Source organism: Phaenicophaeus curvirostris, chromosome 21 (assembly GCF_032191515.1).
Source record: "Phaenicophaeus curvirostris isolate KB17595 chromosome 21, BPBGC_Pcur_1.0, whole genome shotgun sequence".
NCBI classification, from domain to species: domain Eukaryota; kingdom Metazoa; phylum Chordata; class Aves; order Cuculiformes; family Cuculidae; genus Phaenicophaeus; species Phaenicophaeus curvirostris.
Genome location: NC_091412.1, coordinates 5,688,301 through 5,705,861, shown reverse-complemented (window position 1 = coordinate 5,705,861; position 17,561 = coordinate 5,688,301). Strand labels below are relative to the sequence as shown.

The following is a 17,561-nucleotide window of genomic DNA, read 5'->3' as shown; positions in this document are numbered from 1 at the left end:
AAAGAAAGGGTGCGGGTCAGTGGGCCTCATCCGCAGCCGTGAAGACCCTCCAGGGGAGCCAAACGGCATCCTAGGGTTGGGAAGGATCCCAGCTCCTGGTGGAGGACACTCTGGGAAGGATCCCGGCTCCTGGTGCAGGGCAGCAGAGCCAAATGAGAGCGGGGCCTTTGTGTTCAGTGCACAGTGCGGCAGCTCCGCATGGAAGCAGCGCCAGCCTGAACACACCACGTGGAACCAGCCAGACGCGATGTTTGCCGAGGCTGTGCCCATCCCATGCTGTGCCCGTGCCCGTGTGCTCTATGCATTATTATTTTTAAGCTCTATATAAGAGGAAGATGCTGTGACTGACCCCACTCACCACCCACTTTCCTTAACGCGAAACATCTATTCTTAACAACCACTACGTGACTAAGGAAGAAAACGATCTAAAAAGTGTTATGATCCATTTTAATCCATTCAAAATGATAACATGGGGTGAAAACCAGGCCATAAGTATGACAGTTTTCCTTTCCTCATTCAATTATCTTTTAGAATTAAATAAAATTGAAATGAACAAATGCTCACTTGAGAGAAAAACCTGATGCAAAGCCCAAGAGTCGTCTCTCCTGCGAGGTGCTCAGCAGCCGCCCCCCTCCCTGCTAAGGCAAGCAGCTCCCAGCCCAGTGCAGCCACGTGTCTAATTCAGCCTAAGCACATGCGGAAAACGGAGCGGGGCTGCCTGCCGACTCCCCTGATAGAGAGCGCGTCCCCTTTGCGGAGCCGCCGTCACACACATCACAGACAGCAAAGGGGCCGAACAAGCATCGACAGCATCGTCACACCAGGTAAATGACGTCTCCTCCCTGACCCTCCCACCCCAGGTGCAGCGGGAGGTCTCCAAACACCCTTCATCCCCACCCAACCTGCAATAAGTTTCACACCTTTTATTTGATTTTTTTTTGTTTGATTAAATGCAAAGAATTCACTCAGGATGCAAACCAGTCCAAAAGAGACACAGGCTACGTACAAAAAACCGGAGACACAATAAAGTCTTGCATCGAATGCCTATACTTACACCAACAGGCGTGCAGAGGGACAATCACACCAATACAGACACTAGCAGCAATAGGCTCAACTCCACCTAAACCACTCAAAGGCATTTACGTTATTTATTTTTTTTTGTTTCTTTTATTATAGAAGGCCACTTTTAATTAAAAGAACAACAACAAAAAAAGAGACAAGTAGTCCAGCACCAGCAGGCAGCAGTGTTTGGCCCTGCACGGTAATAACACTGAATGCCAATTGGTTGTGGTGCATTCCCCATCCAGCTAAATTGTGTACTGTTTTAAAAGAGTGGAGGGCCTTGCAGATGGGACATCACCTCTGGCCAACAAAAAAAATCCTGCTGGGCTGCCAAGCTGAGCCCTCCTTGCCTTCAACACCCAGTATCCAAATCCAGCACAGACAGACACACAGACACATCCCAGTGCAGAGAAAAAGGCCCAAGGCAGCAGTTCAGCTTCCCCAGGTGTGAGGGGTGGGTTGCTGGCCGCCGTCCTGCTCCCCTCTGCTTCTTCTGGTTTGCAGGGACGTGAACAGCCCAGGTGTGAGCAAAGCGAGCTGCTCACCCACCTCATGGGCCAGGGAAGCGCAGCCCCTGCTCCTCCCCAGGTTATCATCTCCTTCCCAGGCAAACCCCTCACTGCTCAACTCGCTCCAGGGTGCACCATTCCCGAATGCAAATCACAGACAAAGCATGCGACTCCTTCTCTGCAGCTCATCTTCACAGAAGAAAATCACACATTAAATGGTTTTGGTCAAAAACTGGCTCTCAAACCCACTGAGACTGTTTAACACCAGGTCTGGTTGAAGCAGCGCTGCCCCCTGCACTGGCAGGTGCTACACATCCACCCCTCTCGCTCTGCACGTCAAATGCTTGCAGAGAAACAGTCTTGTTTGAAGGGAAAGCTGGAGCCTTTGAAGGGTTGGGCGCAGCCTCAAATAAAAAGAATGATGCAGTGCATGTGACAATCTCAGCTTTGGGAGCTGGGCTGCAGGTGATGCACACCCCGCGCCCTGCTCGGCAGCAGCAGGGATTGGCATTTTCAAGTCTATTCTCAGCCTTTCCAGAGGTCAGTCTGGGGGTTGCCCAAGAGAGGTGTGAGTCAAGACTTGCCGATGCAGCTGCCGTCACCACAGCCGAGCAGGAGGTGCCAACAGCAGGAGCCCCACGGGGAGCTGCTCACGAGCCTGGGCAGCACCAGGTTGGGGAACGAGTCACAGAGCCCCCAGAGCAGTGGCAGCGCTGAACCTGAATAACACCAAGGTTTTAGCAGCCAAGACAATTCTCAACCATGGACTAGGATGGGAGCGTAACCCTAAGCAGGGCTTTAAAACACACCTTATGCATTGGGAGTTCAAAAATTCCCACTGCTTGGCCACTTGATAACAGGTAAAAAGAGCTATAATTCCTTTCGGTAATTTGTCTGTCTTTTTTAAACACTTCCCTCTCTCTCTCCATCTCAATTTGCTTTGATTTGATCAGTTTTAGAAACCCTGAGCAATGAGAGGATGAGCCAAGGCCAGCAGCGGCTCCAGCCAGGATCACTGCGAATGCCGGTCCGAGTGGGACCAGCTCTGGTGCCGTCACCAGACCCAGCACAGTCTCACATCCCCCTCGTGTCCAACTCCCGCTGCCCATCCAAGCATCTTCGGCCGGGTTGCTTCCCTTCCTAAGCTAAACTAAAGGGTTCTTGCTAATGTTTATTGGTGAGGTCAGGAATACATTCCCCTATCTATCTCAAGTGTCAGCTGATAAGATCGCCTTTTCGGGATAATTTTGAAGTAGCAGTTTGGGTTTATTCCTCCTTGTCTGCACTTACTTGGCAGGCAAGAGCAGAAAGCGACCTGAGACAAGGCAGGGGAGATCCTCGGTCCCCAATCCATCTCTGCCCCGCGGCTCAGAGGAGCAAAACTCCCAGCACAGGCAAGAGAGCATTTTCCCATGTAACTATACCTGTCTGAGGCTTTGCTGACACCCACCTGCTGTTTGTTTCAAACACGAGATTGCATGGGCTGAAGTTTAAAGCCCAGATCACGCTTTTGAGCATGTTTTTGCTGTTGGTAGCGTGTCCTGAGCAGTGGGGAGCACGCAGGCTGGGAGGTCAGGAAGCACAATGGCACAGAGCCTGCCCTCAGTGGAAGCAGCTCCACTAACGTACGGGCTCTGAGATGGGTTTGACAGGACAGAAAAATCTTCCCAAACTACTACATAGAAAACCCATTTACTGTCTGTTTGGTTTTTTCTTTTCTGTGGTATGGTTACCAATAACTAATATTATTCAACAACAGAAGAGATTTCTTGTAAACTTCATATTTATTGATTTTTTTTTTTTGGGACAAATTCGATCTTCTGAATCCCAAAGTGTACATATATATATTTATATATAGCTTTCTCCATAGGGAAAACACATATATCAGAGGAAGAGAGACATTTCTAAAGTGCCCCTTGTTATACAGTACTGAACATGATTTCTAAGAGCATTAGTGAAAATCTGAAGTTTCTGAGCAGGAATGACAACCATGAGGGAAGAAGGGCTGTGCTCTGCTCTTTTCGCCACAGAACAGAAAGAAGTTTGCTGACTTGAAAAAAAAAACAAACAGAAAAACCCCAAAGAAACATTTCCGGAAGCTGTGGAGAAGGCAGATGAGACCTGGGATGCCTGGACCAGCTTACGGGCTGGCCAAGAGGGACAAACCACTCCTCAAGGGTAGTTCAACACGGATGAAGGGGAGGGGACATAACAGCACTGCAGAACTCCAACGGAGAGAGAACTGGCAGAGATATGGGGCTTACACAGGAGCAGGGTAGCAACACCGTTACCTTTAAACCATAAGGGAGAAGATGAGGTCAGCAGCATCGCCTGTTCGTACAGGAAAGGCCATTAAATAATCCACAAGAAAGCTCATTTGCCTGTATCGAACAAAACGGGAAATCTTCTCTCCATCCCCTGCACTTTTTACCATGGAAAACACAGACAGGGGTATGCCTGGGTCACTGCCAGCTACCCCAGCATCTCTACTGGGTAAGAAGCCATCAAGGTTAAGGTGGGAGCAGTTTTTAAGGGAGAAAAAAGCCATCATGCAAAACTGCACATAAGAAGAGCAGGACCAACCCATGCAGACCATTCCCAAAGACCCATCACCGCAGCACACGCAAGGAATGACGTCAGGGAGCAGGGACAGAGGGGCTCTTGGCCAACGCTCGCGTGCCGACCCCTGCTTTCCAATCTGGGCTTTTTCTCCTTCAGGAAGCTCAGCCACTCTTGACTGGAAATCAGGCTCCCTGCCTCAATTTTGTTACTTTGTGAGTTGGAACAGTAAAGAAAGGCAGAAACACACTTCCTCACGCAGCTACAGAAGGCAAAGCCATGTGGTTCCTCCCAAGAAGGGAGATGACCCTATTGCAAAGTCTCAGTTTTCAAGACTGAGGAACAACTGTCCTGATCTCTAACGCTGATCTCTGAATCATTGGCACACAAAGCACAATGTCCTTGAGAAAGCACCCGCATGTACGAGGAGACAGCAAAGCCCTAGTGATTCTGTCCCTTCCCACCCCATGGTGCACTAGAAGTGAGAACAATCTCTTTAAATGTGGTTGAAGGATAAGGAATCCCTAAAGATTTGTCCATTCTGCTGTAGAAACTGTGCTAGCAACACCAGCAACATCTTCCTAGGCTCAAGGATGCAAGGAAAATAGAAAAAAACCCTCTTAACTATTGAGCAACCCAGGGCTTTATAAACAGATTTAACACAATTCTCAGTCACCTCTGCTCAGAAGGCACAATCACCCTTAATCTCTATTTGCAGGAATTACTCCTGCCTCCAGCACAGTTTCAACCACAGCATGAACGGTATGGAAGTGGCGAGTTTTCTTAATGAAAACAGCAATCCACAACCAGGCAAAAGTCCTGCTGGAGTCAACAGACGCTTTGGGCAGTGTGGATCGTGTTTTCCCGTGGAAGATTTCGACCCCAAAGTAGACGCGGCCAGCCAGCGCAGAGCCCCACCTCACCTCCTCCTCCACACAGGTATCACTGGCCGGGTGCTAGCAGGGACCATCCCATCCTGCCCCAAGGAAAATATCTGCTGGCTACAGCTGGAATCTTGCCTGACTTAAGGACTGCAGAGCATTTGTATTTAAAAGGAGAGGAAGACAGAAGAGAGAACACAAAGAGTAGCGCTACAAACAAAACGGTGCAAGGATCAGAACATTCAGTCAGCAGTGAAGCATGTCCTAACCAGGCAAGTACCCCCAGAGCCAAACAACATCCCTCCTCTTGTGACTCCAGGGGAGTTTGCCCATGACTTCAGCAAAATCTGACCTAACCAGCAGCACAGATGGAACAAAAGGGTCACTTTGGATCAGGGGCTGTTCTTTGGTGCACGTCTCACTGCCGTCTGTAAGACACAAGCCATACATGCTGATCTTCCAGACCACACCATCATCCTACACAAGACTAGAGTTTTTTTTCCCCCCTCAAAGGAAAAAGAGATGTCAAAATTGCTTGCACTTTGGAAGATACCACATGCACATTTATCCCTTTTCTAATCCATTGACTCCCACACCAAAACACGGTCAGTTCAGGAACAAAGAAAAGTAATCCATGCAGCAAATCTACTTAATTTCTGTTGGTCTTGTTGTCCCAGGTCCTGCTCTATCAGGCTAGATAAATACATTGCAAGTTGTCAGCACAAAATATCTGCCTCTCTGAAACAAAAATGAACCCCAGAAACCTAGGGGCTTGGGACTGGCAGGGGAATCCTGGAAGGCAGAGTGCCATGCACAGAGATCTGCAAACTCAATTATTGCATCAGCAAAACCAAGCCAAAACCAAAAAAACAACCCTCCCAAAACACCATCCAAACAAAACATTGTCAACTATTAAAATAATAAAAAACATTATTCTTTTGACATAGCTATAAAAATCAAGTAATTTATAAAACTGCAACAAATGAAGTCCAGTTGTGTATTCTTTTTCCTTTTATTAGACAGGACAGAGAATTTCCTTAAAATGCCGTAACAAGTCACAGTGATTTTAGATGGTTTTTTTGAAATGTAATATATCGATGGGAAATACCTTTAACATGGTTTAACCTTTTTTTTTTTGTCTGTCACTGTATACGTACCCTGGTCCACCAAACCATCTATCTTAAAGTTTCTTGTTTAGAGAGGACACTCTGTCTTCTTCCTCCAAAAATGAATTTTGTCTAATAATCCTGCAAAATAATCAACCTTTCAAAAGGCCTTCTTCAAATGTTATATTTATATATATATGTATATACATATATATACACACACATACACACATATATATAAATATAGACTTCTATGATTTTTTTTTCCCATTCTACGCAATGTCTCAATAAAGAGATCAGCAATTTTTATTCTACAAAGAAGCAACACATAAAAGGGGAAAATTAAAGTCTTAAGAACATCATATCCATATTTCACTGATTACACATAAAAGGAAAAAAAATCACCATGAACAACTGTCTTTGAAGTTTGCTTGTGTTAGCAAAATTCAAGTGCAGAGAGGCCCCATCTCTCGCTGCCAGAGGCAGGTTGGTTACTGGGCGGCTGAGGACAGCCCAGCCCGGCTCCCCGCCACTCGGCATTTTCTGCACTTCCCTCCCGCAGAGTCGGACGTGGTTGGAATGTATGGAGTTTAGGAAAGGTTCCCAAAGACCTCGCCGTCGGACGATCCCCTCTAGGCCAGCTTCAGTGTGCTCACTGGGAATGATGGCATGGTTACCATAGTCACGGGATTTAGGACCGTTTGCCCGACTAACTGCGGGTGATGGACAACTTGGGTTCCTACAGCAGGCTTGGCCATCACTGCTTGCTGGCCAAGGTTTGTGGTTCCATTCACTTGCTGGTGCGAGATGGTGTGAGCGATATGGCTCACCACGGGCTGGCTGACGGCCACGGGCTGAGGGTAGATGGGCAGCTGCTGGCCCAGGTGGGCCATGTGGTTGATGGTGGCTGGGTGCACAGTGATGTGGCCGATGGGCTGAGCAGCAGTGGTAAGTTGCACAGGGCTGGAGGTGGAAGGTGCAATGTGAGCAATGTGCTTGGTCTGTGGACCCTGAATGACGTGGTTGACAGTCTGAATGACCGAAGCGTGGGTAGTGGCGGTGTGGGCAATAACAGTCGATTGCACGGTTGAAGCCGCCACGATGTGAGTCTGTGCAGGGACGATCGCCTGCGGCTGGACCAGTGCTTGCGTCTGGATGGGAGGCTGCGTGTGGGCTGGAGTTTGCTTCTGCTGGATGGAGAGGTGCTGAGGCAGCACTGCCGGGTGGTGGGAAGCGGCGTTTGAAGGGACGGCTTTCAGCAGCTCTGGGTGCTGGCGCTGGGTTAGTTTTGGTAACGAGTTCACTGGCCTGTCATCTTCCATGTCTTCATCCATGTTGTCTTCTCCCTCTGGAAAAAACGAAAGGAAGAAACTCCCATAAAAAAAGAAAGCAGAGCACGAACTGGACTAGGCACGAGCCTCCCTAAAAGGCAGCACAGGCAGAAGAGACAACAGCAGGAGGAGTCACTGAGCTACAGGCAGATGGCATGGCACGGCTTGGCACAGCACAGCACGGCACAGCCCTCTCCTCCCTCCTTGTGGGCCAAGGACCTGGCGCCAGGCAGGCGAGACTCCCTCAAAGCCCCAGCTAGAGAGGGATGCTCACAACAGGCTGAGATCTCGCTTTGTGGCAGGCAAGGAAAGCAATGCAGAGGCAGACGGAGAGCACCTGGGCTGAACTCTGTCTAGGCTGAAGAGGGCTCCTTCTGGGAAGAGGAACAGGGCTTCCTTTCCTGTCCAGTTGTTCCATTGATTGGTACCACCCTTTCTGCTTCCAGAGCAGGAAGGAAACAGCCATGAAGAAACATGGCAGCAAGATCCTCTTCTGGTTCTGGAAAATGGACTCTTATTCAGTCCACAAATTAATGAAGCAATGCGGGAACATGCTGACCCTGTGCAGATCAGGAAGACAAGCAGAGTACCTTGCACTGCCTGCTCTAAAGCCAGCCATATGGCAGAGATTAAAAATCTCAGAAGATACAGAAGCAGCAGGAAAGCAAGGAAAGACACTTCCCTCGTGCACGCTCTGTGGTCAATAGCAGCTTGAAGCAATCTCTTTCAGCAGAGGCCAGTGGGAGAGATGAACGGCTGACAATCCTATTGGCAAAGCACTCCTATGCTCAGCTTCCATCAGCCTACACTTGGAGTCTGCAAGTATGTTCAGAGGTGATGAGGAGCCCAAGACATGCCTGAATGAACCAGAGAACTCAGGTTTTCCCTTCCTGGAACCCACTGTATCATCTGCCTGGAGTGCCAAGAGCAAACACTGGTGCAATCTGAAGAACTGCTGCCAATGGTTATGGACTTCTACAGCCTCCCCATCTCCGGATAGCAAGCACTGTACTTCCATGCACTGCCTATTCTTCCTGCTGCAGATCACTGGTACGGAGAAAAGCATGCACTCTCCTATCTCACAGAAACTTCTTACTGGGAACAGCACGCCAGATATTCATTAGTATCATTTCATCTTCACGGTGAATCCTTTTCACACAACGTGAAGGCTCATTACGTTGTTCAAATGCTCTGGTGACTCCTTCTTCTCTACATGACTGAACACCCTCTCACATCCATGCACAAATACATCAGGATGCTTATACACCACTCACTTCTAACGAGCAGGGGCGCATAGTCATGCAAGAGGAAAACTAACTTTTGAAAGCAGGGAGCTCCATGTGAGGTATGAGCAGAATGAATGTACAAACCTGCATGTTGTATCTACGTAATCACAGAATCACAGAATAACCAGGTTGGAAGAGACCCACCGGATCATCGAGTCCAACCGTTCCGTAATGTTACATGTAATTTTCAGTTTACTTTATACAAGGAGCAGTGCATTATTAGGCCAACATAAACGATTACGAAACACTTAAAGATCTTCTACTTTATTCTGAATGCAAAGAATTCTTGACAGTGCTAAATTAAGATCCCCACCACCGTTATTCAACTGTCAGTGACATAAAGCGATGACTGCAACAAGAGAGTAATTAGGGGTACCTGATGCTGTCGAGGTAGATGCCTGGTCATCCTCTGGCTGAACTGTCTGTCGAATGATCCTGTCTATCTCCAAGATGTCCATCCACTGGCTCAACTCATTCTTCAACTCTGCCAGTCGTTGCTGAGTAGCAATCTTCTCTCTTGCCAGCCGTTCCATCTCATGTTCATATTCTTTTTCTTTTCTCTTTAAAGTCTAAAGACAGAGGGAAGAAAAAACAGAATGAAGATAAATATCATCTACACTAACCTGGTCACCCCGCAGACTTCCCAAGCTAAACACAGGTTGCTGACAGGGTGTGTGTGCAAACACTGGCAAGAAAGAATCTCTGTGGAGGACACCAACAAATGGTTCATGGACCATGAAGCAGGCTGTCTGAGGTCCCAGAGACATATTTGTTCGAGGTGCAGCAACATAAACCTGGACTCTGTTTGCTCCTCTCTTCTGCTTCAGTTCAAGGAAGCTCCTTGTTGCATTTCAGCATCAGTTTAGAGGGACAGGGGTCAATAGTTGGTCCCCAACACCATCCTCACTTCACCTGCTTTAAGGAATACTTGAGGAGGATCAGGGCTTATCGCAGACTGGTGGGGAGGTGCAGATGGAAGGAAACGGGTGCAGTTCCCTCTGATTGCCAGGCGAGAGGACAATGGCTGACTGATAGTGGTCTGGTGAGCACTGCAGCAGAAAAATAGTAGCTGATTCTCACAAAAGCTACTGTTTGATGAGATTTTTAAGCCAGCAGCATAACACTGAATAGCAAGTCCCCCAGCCCAGGCCAGCACTCTACAAAAACCATGTATTAGCCTGTCCATTTTCTAAAGTTAAGTTTCACCAGTAGGAATCTAAATCACACACACGCTTCTGAAAATACCATCTACACCAAGCCTGCCTGGATGCTCTTCGCTCGCTGCTGGCAACCACTGTATTTAAAAGCAAACCTTGTGCTTTGCAGAGCGGCAGAGGACCAGACTCATGGTCTTCTGAATACGTGCTCTATATTTATTTCTCAAGTTTTCCAGGACAACTCCAATCAGAACTTGACCTCCTGTGTTTCAACGGTTCTACTGGTCTTTCATCTCAAAACTTACCCAGGAAGAACTTTAAAGCCTGTTCAACCAGGCCTTTAATTCAGCCAACATAACAGCCAGGGTAGCTCCTGCCTTCTTCTCATAGAAAAGTAAAATGAATTAAGTAAGAAAAAGAACCTTTGTCCTCATAACAACAAAAATGGAACTATTTTTAAGATGGCCAAACAATGCATATTAGCAGGGCGCAGTCATTCCAGATGTGTAAACCAAGACAACTCTTGTTAACGAGGCTGTCAAAGCTGGCTTTACCTCAGCTGAAAGCCTCTTGAAAGGGGCAGTTTTCAGCAAAGGGACCTGTTCCGTCCCTACCACTGCTTTTTAAACCATCATCAGGCAGTGGATATGCCACCTCCTCAATACCCAAGTTTTACACTAGGAACCCCCAGGAGGGAAAGTCTGCTGGCACAGGAGATGAAGGTACAGGGACTCTTTGGAGTCCTGGCTCTGCACCAGTGCAGACTTCTAGCCTAGAGATGGTACTTAGATCTGTACATGGCTGAATTCAAAATCTCTAGGCTAGTTTTTAACGTCTGTTGCCCTACTGAGCGTGGCCGAAGTGTTTCACCTGACCCAGAAAACAGAGTAAAGCTGCACGCGTGCTTTGATTTCCTCACAGCTGAAGGGATGTGGGTGGGAGACAGAGGGCAAAGCTAAGGCAACGAGGAGGGTGCATGCTCCTGTGCTCAGGTTTAAACACACAAGAAGAGAATTCAGCTGAATACCTTCCCCTTTACTCCCTAACCATGAAAGAAGCAAGAATCAAAAAGCCTGGGACCCAAATCACTGAATACAGACAGAAGCCCAGCCTCTCTCTGCAGCGTTTCTCTGCAAGCACGTTCTCCATGCAGTTACTCACAGGGCATGACAATGAAAGGACACAACACAGTAACACAGCTTTCCAGGAAAAGTAAGCAAGAAATCCGTGCAGCCTCAGCACCCACACAAGCATACTCAAGCAGAACTGGTTCCCTCCCTGCTGCGAGAGAAGACTCCCAGAGCCAGGGGAAAGTACCACTATGAGGTATTGGCAGAGCAGCTGGTATTTAGTTACAAACCTTTAATTACTGAAAAGGCAAACCCTTAGCAAGCAGCAGGATGAGCCTACCAGCGAGCGGCCCGGGAGCTGGGTCTGTCACTCTCCAGGTGCTCTACTCCTTCAGCACTGGCCTGGGGTCGTGATGCTCCAAGCCTACCCGGCGGGCTCTGCCCCCTGCACTGCCAGCAGCCCCAGCACTCCCCGGGTGGGAATGGCCTGACAGGATGCCAGCTCCCTGCAGCCACTCACCATGACCACATGCTACTCTGGCTGCTCCTGTAAAGGGCACCCTGGCCAGTACAGCCTCAGAGCTGACCTCAAAGAGCCAGTCGGAGCAGACCCAGTGCCTCTTCCTTCTTCTGCACCTGGACAGCATTGCTGCCATCCACACACCGGTGTTTAAGAAAAGCGGGGCACGCAGATGGAATCACACCTGCAGCTGCCCTGTGTCAACTGCTTTGCTTAATCTGGTTCATGAAATACTGATCCTGCCTCCTCAGGTTGGAAAAGTCACTGAAGTTATCCACATTTCTGTGCTCCCACCTGCCTCAGAGAGTGGCACGGACTGACGCACACTGGGACCGCCAAGCCCAGGAGAAGGGCAGGGGTAGCTCCCCATAATTTGGTGTCTCTGGTCGGTACAAAGCAGCGGGGCTTTCTCAACCCAAAGCCACTGAGGCTTGATTTGAGCACAACCCACGTGTACCAGGAAAGGCAGTGTGATTCCTGCCAGCTCAACAGACGCACAACCTCCCAAGACTGCTCTTTTCCAAGCAACAAAATTCAGCACAGACCCTTCTCCTTATGTTTATGCAGCAATGACTGTAGCATTTCTTTTTTTAATGTTAGGGAATGGGAAGCCTTGGTTGCCCAGGCAACTTTTACTCCACAGTGTAAGGAAGCTACAACTTTAAAACTGATTTATTTTTCACTTCTATGCTCTTAAAAAAAAAAAAACCACAAGAGGATCACTTAAAAGACCAAGGAAACCCTGACCCTGATGTGAGGGAAGCCGATCTACCCCCAGGAAGAAACCATGGATTTCCTCATTCTCATGTGAATCCATCCATGCCTTGGCTTTTGGCTATTGGGAAGGTTTGCAGATCAGCTGCTGGCTCTGGTGAAAACAAGTTGATCATTTCACTCCAAACATTTACAGTTCGTGCAGTTTAACTCCTAACTGCATGCAACACAGGGAGCTGAGGCCAAATGAAGTGCACAGTAATTGTTTGCTGCAGGAATCAGTATTGCTGCAAGATATATAAAATAGAAAGTACAAGAGTGGTCCGATGGAAAATACACCTGATTTTGAGGCTAAGAGCAAATGTTTTGCTTAGCAGTGCCTGCATGACCAAGGGCCTGGGACCTGATTCTGGCTGTAACCCTTGCCAGGGCAGTCACCATGGGCACTTAGGAGCGTCTGCTGGCACCACACATGGGTGGAAACAGTGACAAGGAAGTAAGGGCAGAGATGAAGAGTCCTTTTGTCTAAGATTTAAATGGCAGTGACCAAACAGAAGTCTATATGTGGGTTTGCTTTGCTCCCGTGAGTATGTGACTTCCCTCCTCTACACTGAGCTGTCGGCCTCCAAGCAGCCTTTATGCACACGGATTATTTAACAAAGAGCAGCACAATTGCAGTGACAGCAAACACCTGATGCAAGACAAATTGGAACATTTTGCTCCTCCATGCCCGTTCTTTTCACTGTTTTGTACAGTCATAGAATGGTTTAGATTGGAAGGGACATTGAAGATCACCCAGTTCCAAAACTCACCTGCGGGCAGAGACACCTCCCACTGGATCAGGTTGCTCCAAGCCCCATCCAACCTGGCCTCGAACACCTCCAGGAATGTGGCAGCCACGACTCAGGGCAACCTGGGTCAGGGCCTCCCCAGCCTGATAGGAAAACATCTCTTCCTAATATCTTGTCTAAACCTTCCCTCTTTCAGCTTAACACCGCTCCCCCTCATCCTCTCCCTGCATTCCTTGATCAAGAGCCCCTCCCCAGCTTTCCTGGAGCCCCATTCTGTATTGGAAACTGCTCTAAGGTTTCCCTGCAGCCTTCTCTTCTCCAGGCTGAACAAGCCCAACTCTCTCAGCCTCTTCCTGGATGGGAGGTGTTCCAGCCCTCAGATCATCTTTGTAGCCCCCTCTGAACCTGCTCCAACAGATCCGTATCTTTCCTTTCAGAGCTGCTATTTGGTCCTTGTGGGCATCCCTCTTGCCACTATTTGGTAAACAAAACCACTGCTGTCCCCACGCAGCCACAGTCATTTGTCACTGTAAGAATTTTCCATTTTATAGCTGGCTGTAATTAAATTGCTTATTCTTATGTCAAGATTGAAACTAATGTCCCCAATGCTTTCTCTGGGCTTGCCTCAAGAATAACACTAGCTCCATAGTTGGCATCAGTGAGGTTTGAAAGGTCTTATTAAAAACCTTCCCTTTTAAACATTATATTTGCAATTTAAAAACACACTTTCAATTACAAGCTTTTCCAAAAGCATATTTCAGCTGTTGTGTTTATTACACGGCGTTCACCAATTAAAAATTCCTCATCAATGAGCAATCATGAAAGCAATTTGCAATTTTGAACCAGATTCTTTAACTCTTTGTTACTGGGATCACAGCTGCTGCAGCAATCCAGGGGCTGCTGGTCCAGGGAAAGTGTGAGAAGCAATCCCACCTCAGGACCTCCACATGATTCCATACAGACCTGACCCAGCTGGTCAGGCTTTCCACTGCTGTACAGAGTTTAGATTCGCATATACACGAAGGAAGGTTATTTTGTCCCTCTGCTCTGGTCTCACGAGACCTCACCTGGAGCCCTGCATTCAATTCTGGATTCCTCAGCAGAGGAATAATACAGATCTGTTCGAGCAACTCCAGAGAGAGTCACAAAGATGATCCAAGAGCTGGAGCACCTCAAGTACTAGGACAGGCTGAGAGAGTTGGGGTTGTTCAGCCTGGAGAAGGCTGTGGGGAGACCTTAGAGCAATCTCCATTACCTGAAGGGGGTACAGGAAAGCTGGAGAGGGGCTCTTGATCAGGGAGGGCAGGGATAGGATGAGGGGGAACGGTTTTAAGCTGAAAGAGGGGAGATTCAGAATAACTATTAAGAATACCTTTTTTTTTTTCCTGTCGGTTGTGGGGAGGCCTTGGCCTAGGCTGCCCAGAGAAGTGGTGGCTGCCCCATCCCTGGAGGTGTTCAAGGCCAGGCTGCATGGGGCTTTGAGCAACCTGATCCAGTGGGAGGTGTCCCTGCCCATGACAGGGGAGTTCGAAATGGGTGAGCTTTGAAGTCCCTTCTAACCCAAACCATTCTATGACTCTATGATACTTTGGGGGTCTGCATCAGTTATATCCATTCTTTACATTCCTGCTTTGAACCTTGCTAACTTTCCTATGAAGTTCTTGAGGTGCGATGAGCTGTTTGCTTAAACCCAGCACCTACAGAAATAACTTGCCCCAACACTACCCAGCCTGCTGCAATGAAGGAGATGCCCGCACAAGCAGGAAACACCAGAGCCAGATTCCCCCATGGTATTAGGCAGCCTCACCATCCCCAGCTGTGGCAGCGAGTGTACGCACCAGCAAGCTGTGCCAGCAAAGGTGGCGGCACCCACCAGAGCATGCCTGCAAAGGACCTGTTCCTGCACCACAGACCTCTGGGACACAAGCTCCTGCTGATGCCAAGAAGCCCTTCAAGTCTGTGGAAAGCAGCACTAGGCAGGATCAGGCCACTGGCAGAGGCAACAGTGGTACCTCTCCTTCTGCTTGTATGTGTGAAACCCCGTCTGGTTGCCATGGGAACCAAAGCCAAGGTTTCTATGGTAACTGCTTCATTCAGCTGGCTCTTGGAGATGAAATCCCGCAGTGGTGCCGGATGTGCTAGCTGGTACCACTGATGGGAAGACACGGGTCACAGCACAGCAGCACCACCCTAGCGACCACCGCAGCCACAGCACTGCTACCACGCTGCTCTCCCAAGATAGGAGCGGCTGTCCCACTCACATCACCCACGTGCAGCTACGCACACATGATCTGTACCACAGCAGTTTCTCCATGGGTTTCCCCAAATACCTTTGCTCAGAATAGGATTACATTCTCGCTTTCCCCAGATACATCATAAAATCATGACGGGGTCAGCCCAAAGCTCTGAGCTGTTAACACCAAGTAATCAGCATGGGGAAAATGTGGGGAGGGGTCCTGCAGCAACCAGTGCTCAGCAGATGGTGAGGAGTGACAGCTTGTGTGTTGAGGGAGAGGAGGAGCAGAACAAGGACTTCTGGCTACCACTGTCTGTGCACCAGTTCCTCTGAAGCTCTCAAAGCTAGCAATTCACATGAGCACCAAACCAAAACAGAACTTGCACGGTGAAACTGTGGCTGTTCCACGCCCCTTGCAGGACTGACCACAGCACCCTGCAGTGAGCTGATCCAATCCTAGTCACAGCTGCTGCCCTGGAGATCCCTTGGAGGAAAGAAGGTGATCTGCAGCATGGTGTGAGCCCCGGCGCAGGTCTGCCTGAGTCTCTCAGCCCCAGCGGATCATCTGCCAGCAGCCTTGTGACCCGGCTCTGCCATGTGTTTAACCCCCGGACTAGGAAGGCAGCCAAAGGGCACCACTGGATTCTGGGAGGTGACTTCACCCTCAGACGCACGCAGCCAGCACGGCGACTTCAGGGAATGAGCAAAGTGTTTGCTGCAGAGGCTGCGCCGGCTCTTCTGCAGGGACAAGGGAGACCTGCTGGGCAGGAGCTCCTCATCACGGTGCCTGTGTGCGCCCACCACTGCTCCATCTGGCTGCGAGGGCAGAGATGAATATCTAGATAGAAATATTTGACAGAATGGGAAACCTGCCTGGAGCAGAGAAATCGTGGGAAAATGAGAATGCGCATTGTTATTTACAATTATTATTTGCACACTGTTAGCACTTAAGACTCCTGATTAAAATAAAGACATTGGGACACAATCTCTGAACAAAAATAGAGCTGGAATGTAGCTATTGGCACCGGCCTTGCAGATCTAATAAGACCCAGCCTCCTGAAGCACCGCTCTCGGATAAAGTACGAACAGTACAGTTACTACAGCAGAAGGTAGGAAGAACCCAAATCAGAAAGGCAAAGAATAAAAAAAATGCAGCAAATGACTGGAACACACAGTACAGAAATCGGGAAAAGGCTGAGCCACATCCAGGGCCAGTCACCAAAACCATGCTGGCTTCTACCAGCTTAGCAGATCTGGTTTATCCCTTGATATCACTTCCAAGCCTATGGGAAATCCAATGTTAATATAAAAAGCATTATTTGTAATGACCGGGTGTTAAGTTTGGCTGTGTGTTTTTCCTTTTTTGTATTTGTTTTTTTAACAATCTCTGTCGTTCAGGAAATAAGTGAGACATTTTCAGTGATGCTAATGGATTCTGGATATCCAAAATACCCCAAAATACTATGGTCTTTGTTATTTGGAAAATATTCCAAATAAACTATTTTGTTTAGTGTTAGAAATCTCTCTCTGGTATAGCTGTAATAATTTTCTGCAAGCAAAAATAAAGTGTGCTGCCCTTCAATGAGTGATTACTATTAAGGACATGACTGCTGGGTGTGGGACCCACACAAGTCTTTCCTGATCCTACATTTGATGCACTGACAGCAGGTCTGGAGGGCAGCAAGCAGTTACACAGTAGACCTACAGCCAGACCTCCTGCTGCTAGAGATGAGGAGGAGATTCATGTGGAGACGCATTATCGCTACATCTACTTGCTGCAGTGTTCTTGTGGTTTTCTTGGAGGCATCTCACAGCAGCTGCTGGGGGAGATAAAGCAGAGTTTTGGATGCATCCCGGGTACGGCGCTCCCTTTGTTTGTATTCCTACAAATCTGGCTCAGCCAATGGGCACGATGCACTAGCTGGGCTTTGGGTGGCTGCCTAGAACAGCAGGGAGGTGAGAGCTTTGCCTGGGACAGGAGCACACGTCCCAGAGCAGTCCTGGCAGGTGATGGTGGCCCCAAGGTCCCAACAGCCAGGAGCTCCAAGATACCCACCCTCCCTAGCAGAAGAGGACTACCATCCCAGCAGTGCTCTTTGGAGGATGAAGTCCTAGTGACTCAGAGAATGATGTTGATCCTCCAGCACCACCTCTCTTCCCTGTTTCTCCATCCTTTTAAGGAGGTCAGTGCCAGTTACAAACCAACGGCTCCACCTACGGCCCATGGAGCAGATCTGGGTCACGAGAGGATTTCTCGTGACCTGCCTTACTTATTGTTATGGCCACAGTGGGAGCAGGAGAATGTAAAACTCAGTTGTTAAATACGAACTGACTCCCAT

At 48.6% G+C, this 17,561-nt stretch overlaps 1 protein-coding gene across 1 annotated transcript in view; it reads right to left on the bottom strand.

Annotated features, from left to right (window-relative positions):
* Positions 1-3,336: 3,336 nt before the first annotated feature.
* MNT (MAX network transcriptional repressor) overlaps positions 3,337-17,561 on the bottom strand; it is a 44,101-nt gene continuing 29,876 nt past the window's right edge. The window contains exons 5-6 of the mRNA XM_069874231.1: positions 9,111-9,303; positions 3,337-7,465 (exon numbers count right to left, since the gene is read on the bottom strand). Coding sequence (XP_069730332.1) covers positions 6,750-7,465; positions 9,111-9,303 — 909 coding nt within the window. The 3' untranslated portion in view covers positions 3,337-6,749. The remainder of the gene's footprint in view (positions 7,466-9,110; positions 9,304-17,561) is intronic.